Consider the following 6863-nt stretch of genomic DNA (forward strand, 5'->3'; position numbering starts at 1 on the left):
ATCTTGCTTTGATGAATAGAGATGAACATGCTTCTTTGGTTGAGTATTTCTAAAATGTACATGCAATGCTTTTAATGATGATATAATGTGCTTGCTACCTATATCCTTGTTGTGATTCAATGATTCATATGTTGTTGCCTTGTTTGATATGATATGTGATCCCATGCTAGGATGATGTGATGAGATGCAAGGGTATGCTATGATGCAATATGATGAAGCATGTTTAGATGGATGACACTAGGGTTTATGTTAATGCTTTGATGGCATGATTAGATGAATGCTAGGGTCCATGATGATACGTTATGCCATGATTAGATGTATGGTAGGCTATGTTTGCAAGCATGATAGGTGTATGGTTAAGGATGTTTGATGCCATGTTGTTCGTTAGATTATGTTAGTGTGTGTGTGAGATAGAGAACAATGTTGAGTGTGCCTTTAATAGGGTTAAGACATAAGACACAATGATGGGAAGCCAACTTTAGGGTTAGGCAGTTTTAGGTGCCTAACACTTTCCTAAAACCATACCTCAACTCCAAACCCATATCTCTGGTAATGAGATCAAAATATCTTTCCTTGAGAGGACGCTATATATATGGTTCCTAGACCATTGCAAAAACTAGGTGGCGACTCCATAAATAACCCCTTGCATCCGCAACTGGTATTGTCACAATATATGGTGAGATGTTTTTAACAAATACCATAACCAAAAAAAAGTTTCTGCATCCAAAGAAGCTGAGTACAGTAATTGCTCATAGCAATGTATTCAGCCTCAGTAGTGGAAAAAGATATGGAGTTTTGATTCTTACTCATCCATGAGACAAGATTATTTCCCAAATAGAAACATGCACCAAAAGTAATCTTACGATCATCAACATTACCAGCCCAGTCAACATTAGAATACCCAGCCAAAACATCATTTGTGTCCGTATCATACCAAACACCAAAGTTACTTGTGGAGTTAACGTATTTAATGATACGCTTGACCACAATAATATAAGACTCTTTAGGATTGGCTTCATATATTGCACACATACCAACATAGTAGCTAATGTCAGTTATACTAGTAGTGAGGTACAGGAGACTACCTATCATGCTTCTATAGAGAGTAGGATCAACACTTTTGCCTAACAAGTTTACAGTGAGTTTAACATTTGGGCTCATGGGAGTTCTAACAGAGCTGGTAGACTCTAAAACAAATTTCTTTACAAGATTATTTTCATATTTAGATTGAGAGATGAAGATACTTGACTCATTTTGCCAAATTTAAAAACTGAGGAAGTAATTCAGCTCTCTTATCATGCTCATCTCAAATTCAATCTACATCATGCTGGAGAAAGAATGTGCCAGATTGTATTTTGTAGACTTGAAGATGATGTCATTGACATAGACTTGAGCTATAACCAGTTCTTCATCAACCTTCTTGATGAACAGGGTTCAATCTGTTTGTCCCCTTGAATATCCATTGTTCACCAAATATTCTATGAGACGATCATACTATGCTCTTGGTGCTTGCTTTAAGCCATATAGTGCCTTCTTTAGATGAAGCACATGATTGGGATAATGTGGATCAACAATTCCTTTAGGTTGTGATACATAGACTTCCTCCTTGAGAAAACTATTCAGGATGGCACTCTTGATATCCATTTGATACAATTCGAACTTTAGATGACATGCCAAAGCTAGTAATACACGTATGTATTCAATTCAAGCCATAGGTGCAAATGTCTCATCAAAATCAACCCCTTTAACTTGAGTGTATTCTTGAGCAACGAGTCTAGCCTTATTTTGAATGACATTGCCTTCCTCATCTGTCTTGTTACGGAAAATCCATTTTGTGCCTATGATTTTCACACCTTCTGGTCTAGGGACAATATTCCAAACATCATTCCTCTGAAATTGATGGAGCTCAACATGCATAGCTTCCACCCAGCTTTCATCTTGAAGTTCTTCCTCTACTTTTGTTGGTTCAACCTGAGATAAATAACAAGAAGAAGACACAAAGTTAGCCACATACTTATCAACTATTCGCTTCCTCAAGTTTAATTCATTCATATTTCTAACAATTGCTTTTGGAGGATGATTCAATCTAATTTTGGATGAAGGTTCTGCTGCGACTTAAATAATGCTCCCAAGTGCAGGATTGTCACAAAGTAATAACTCGGTAAGTCCGAGGTTGAATCCACAGGGAAATGGGAATTGATTAGCAAACCACAAAAGAATAAAACTAAAATAATAAAGTTTAACTGAAGAGATTTTTGATAGTTTAGTAAAGGTAATTTAAATTGAGAGAAAATAACAATATATTAAGGCACTAAGGTTTAGGGATCCACACACAACACATCTATTAATAGTCTTAACAATATTTATTTTATAACTCAACTAAAATTCATACGAAGGATGATTTTAATTGGATGATTTAACAATAAAAACTCGAGAATTAATTGTCTAAGGTAGTTTCATGCAATTGATTGATTTTTGGCTAAACAAAACTAGTGAATTTGTTAGCAGGGAATACTAAGCATTTAACGTGCCCAAAGTCTACAATAAATCAAAGGATTATACATGAAAGCTCAAAATTTGTGAAAGCACAAGAGCTTGTTTAGACCCCCAATTCAAATTACGGCTTGATTGATTTTACACTAACTTAATACTAAGTGCGGAATAGTGTAAACGCAAGCAAACAAACAAGAGAGCTACTCTAATTCATATTTAAAGCAACACAGTAGTAAAATGAAATGAACAAGAGTAGGGAAGAGAGATGCAAACACAGATAACACCGAGACGTGTTATCAAAGAGGAAACTGAAGAACTCGGCGAAAAAACTGTCCGCCGCCCTCCAAGTGGAAATCGATTCACTAGACAATCAGTTAGGATACATGGGTAAGCAAAGGATCCTCCAAGCCTAATCTACCCTCTGTACCTAAGCCCTCCAAGCTCCTACTCCAACAAGGCTTCTCGGAACTGTGTCTTGTCTAGCTCTTTGGATCCCGCAACAAGCTCCATGTTGCATCTACCATCCTTGGCTTCTTCCAATGTTTCCCAACAGCACGAAAACCTTACTGGACACTCTCAAAAGTTGTGGTAAGTGTTTGGGCTATTGACCTCTCAATGGTATGGAAATGGAGAGGTAGGCGATGAGGAAATTCCACAAACAAATGTGTAGAGAATTGTTGGTATAACAATTTCTAACTCTCAAGTGTTTTAACTAGGGTTTTCTCTCAGAAGCTCTTCTTCACATTTGTGGGTAATATGAGTATATATAGTGAGGGTAGAGAAAGTGTGTACCAGACAGTACAGACTGGCAGAACAAAATGTCTTGTGGGTGTCTCGCGGGAAGGCCTTACTAGCGAGATACTCGCGAGACACAACTGTCTCCATCGGTATAGACTCTTTGCATTCTAGTAATGTGCAAGGCACATGCTTCACTTTGTGGGAAGCTTAGTCGCGAGACACCCGTGAGAAGCCTTCTGGCTTCACTTGCTTGAGTCTTCACACTCTCTCTTTCTAGCACACAACCCTTACAATCACATCCCATAATAAATACAGGGTACACAAGATTGAATATAATTACAATCAAATTTGGCACGGAATAAAAGCCAACAAAATAAAAATTTGTAAATCACAACTTTACAATACATAACTTGTAAGTTTGAATTTATTCAACCATCTAATTGGCTTTATTCCGTGCCAAATTTGCTTGTAATTCAGCATTTAGTAACCTTGTATTTAGGTGGGTTTGATGTAAGGGTGGTGAGTGAGATAGAGTGAAGATTGCTCAAGAGTGTGCAAGAAAATAGAGACTCACGGCTTGACCTCGCGGGTGACTCGCGGCTACAAGCCGCCAGACGCAGCACACGTGCCAATCATGCTGGAAGGTGAACAGTCATGCAAGCTGGAGCACTACAGGACAAAATAGGACAACTGGCCATACGGTTATCTCGCGACTGGATCTCGTGACTTAGTCAAGCCGCGAGGTCAAGCCGCGAGCCACCCCTATTTTGTAAAACCTGACGTTCCACATTCCTCTCACACTCCAGTATAAATACCCATTTTACCCACGATTGTAAGAGAGATTCCAGAGAGAATTTTGAGAGATAAACCCTAAAGAAAAAAAAGATTGATTCACCCACAATCTATACATTAGAGTCTCTTCAAATTCCTCAACTCTCTTCCTCTCCATTGTCAAATCCTTGAGAGGCATTATACCAAACCTGGTTCTCACCATTATCATTATTGTGAGAGAGCTGTTTGGATTTCTGGGAAGCAGTTAGGAAGGAACCAATCTTCATTGGTTGATGCTACGGTCTAGTAGCGGAATCCGGGAAGCTAGAAAAGAAAAAGGTTCGGCGCAACCTCGTTGGAGCAAGAAGCTTGGAGGGCTTAGGTGCACTGGGTAGATTAGGCTTGGAGGGTCTATTGCTGTCCATGTATCCCAACTGTATTTTCTAGTGGATTGTTTACCGCTTGGAGGGCGGCGGAGAGGTTTTACGCCGAGGGCTTCGGTTTCCTCTTCGATAACACCTCGCGTGTTGTCTTTGTGTTTGCATCTTCCTTCCTCTCTATTTTTGCCTTTTTATTATCTGCTGTGGATTGTGTTTTATTTCGGCTTAGATAGTTTTTTACCAATTCCATATTATAGCTTATGTTAAGTTTCCGCACACTAGTTGTTTGACATATTGCTTGAATTGGATAAGTTGTAATTTGGGGGTCTAAACGTTCAAAGGTGTTTATACACGTTTTTGAACTTTCAGAACTAAACACTTTTCTTGATGAGTAAAACAATCAAAAACATAAAAATATAAACATTAAAACTGATAAATAATTGTTAAGAACATACCAATAAATGGTTGGGTTTCACCCCTTGCCTTAGTAAGGCTTCTAGCAAGCCATAACACAAATAGAACTCTAAAAACTGTAAAGAAACTTTAAGAAAACCTAGATTATGTTCTACAGCAGCTCTCCTCTGAATTTTTCCCTGAAGAGCATATAAATAGGTCAAGGAATCCTATTACAAGTTGAATTCCCATTTGGAGGAAATCCCAGGTTTTTAGGCTTCACTTAACCGACGTTTTTGGCCCATTTAACTTCAGAATTAGGACTTTTAGTAAACTAAAAATTTGTATCCCTTTAAGTTATCTTTGTAGCACAACTTGAATCATCTCGATTGGACATTGAAGTCAAAAGTTATGCTCTAAATACGAACTGATGCACAGGCTGGAATCATAACCCGAATTGGACTTGGATTAGGTGCAAATTTCAATTGATTCCTTGCTCCAATTGGACTTGAATTTAATTGGGTTGGCCTTCTTGGACTTCATCACGGCATTTGTAAAATTAAAGTCCATTAGCTTTCTTCTTTGCACAAATCCACTTATTTAATTTCATTATCCTACAAAAGACAAATTCATGCATTAAAATTCAATTAAGCACGAAATTGATTATTCAGCATTATTCCAAAACCAATTATAAAATGCATGAATTAACTCAAAATAAGTATGATAATGCTTTCTAATAATGATATAAATGTGCAAAAGTAAGCTATTATCAGGTTCCTTTTCCATATGGCCAACGGTTGGAGGAAGAGTGGTTGGTTTTGGAGTATTCTCAACATGATTGCTATCAGATGATTAAGCAATATGTGGTGTAGAAGCAGGAGGAGAATCTTCTTCAACTTTGTCACTCATAAGAGCTGAAGGAAGAGTAAACTTTGGCAGTTGATCAACCTCCTTTTGCGTGGTAGAAGTTAAGGTTTCATCAATCACAACATTCACAATCTCCATGACTTTACTAGTCCTTTTTGTTGAAGATTCTCTATGCCTTGCTAGATGATGAGTACCCAAGGAAAATCCCTTCATCACTACGAGTGTCAAACTTTCCCAGATTTTCTCTATCTTTTAAGATAAAGCAACTGTTACCAAAAATTCTGAAATATTTGACATTTGGCTTTTCCCTTTCCACAACTCATAAGGAGTTTTCTTTGTTCTTGGTCTAAAGTACACTTTGTTTACAGTGTTACATGCAGTGTTCACAGCTTCACCCCATAGATTTTTAGCAACATCCTTGTTGTGCACCATGGCTCTGGCCATTTCCTGAATGTCTTGATTCTTCCTTTCCACTACTCCATTTTTGAAGAGTTATTGGAGTGGAGAATTCTTAAGCTATGCCAGCTTCAGTGCAAAATTGCTCCAGTTGAGAGTTCTCAAACTCTCTTCTATGATCACTCTGAAGTCGATTTATACAAACTCATTTCTCATTCTGCAATCTTTTACATGTGATCTCTATTTGTTGAGGTGCTTCAGACTTGGACCTTAGCAAAATTGCGCATGTAAATCTGGTGAAGTCATCTACCACAACTATGATGTATCTCTTACCTCCTATAGATTTTGTTCTAGTAGGACCCATGAGATTAATATAAAGTAGCTCAAGTGGTCTAGTTGTGGCTGTGCTTAAATTTGCCTGATGATGAATTCTTGTTTGTTTTTGGAGTTGACATGGTCCACATACAGCGTTGTCAACTTTAACTAGCTTGGGAATGCCTAGCACTACCTTCTTAGATATGACAGGGAGTTGTTTGTAGCTTGCATGTCCCATCCTTTGATACCATAAATCTTCATTGGGCATTCAAATGCTATTACAAACTATTTCAACATCTAGAACCAGACCATAGCAATTTTCCAAAGTATTGACCCACCGATAAGTTGTTCTTGTTCATTGAGTACTAGACATTTTCCTTTGGAGAATAGCATCATGAAGTCTTGATCACAAATTTGACTTATGCTCAATAGATTTACCCTCAGTCCTTCTACATATAAAACATTAGCAATGTTGAGTAATCCAAGTAAGGAAATAATTCCTTTCCCTTT

General features: G+C 37.7%; 1 protein-coding gene across 1 annotated transcript; it reads right to left on the minus strand.

Annotated features, from left to right (window-relative positions):
• Positions 1–687: 687 nt before the first annotated feature.
• On the minus strand, positions 688–1161 carry LOC126691218 (secreted RxLR effector protein 161-like). The gene has a single exon (XM_050386279.1). The coding sequence runs from the start codon at positions 1159–1161 to the stop codon at positions 688–690; it is 474 nt and encodes a 157-aa protein (XP_050242236.1).
• Positions 1162–6863: the final 5702 nt, after the last annotated feature.

This window comes from Quercus robur, chromosome 7 (assembly GCF_932294415.1).
Source record: "Quercus robur chromosome 7, dhQueRobu3.1, whole genome shotgun sequence".
Lineage (NCBI taxonomy): Eukaryota > Viridiplantae > Streptophyta > Magnoliopsida > Fagales > Fagaceae > Quercus > Quercus robur.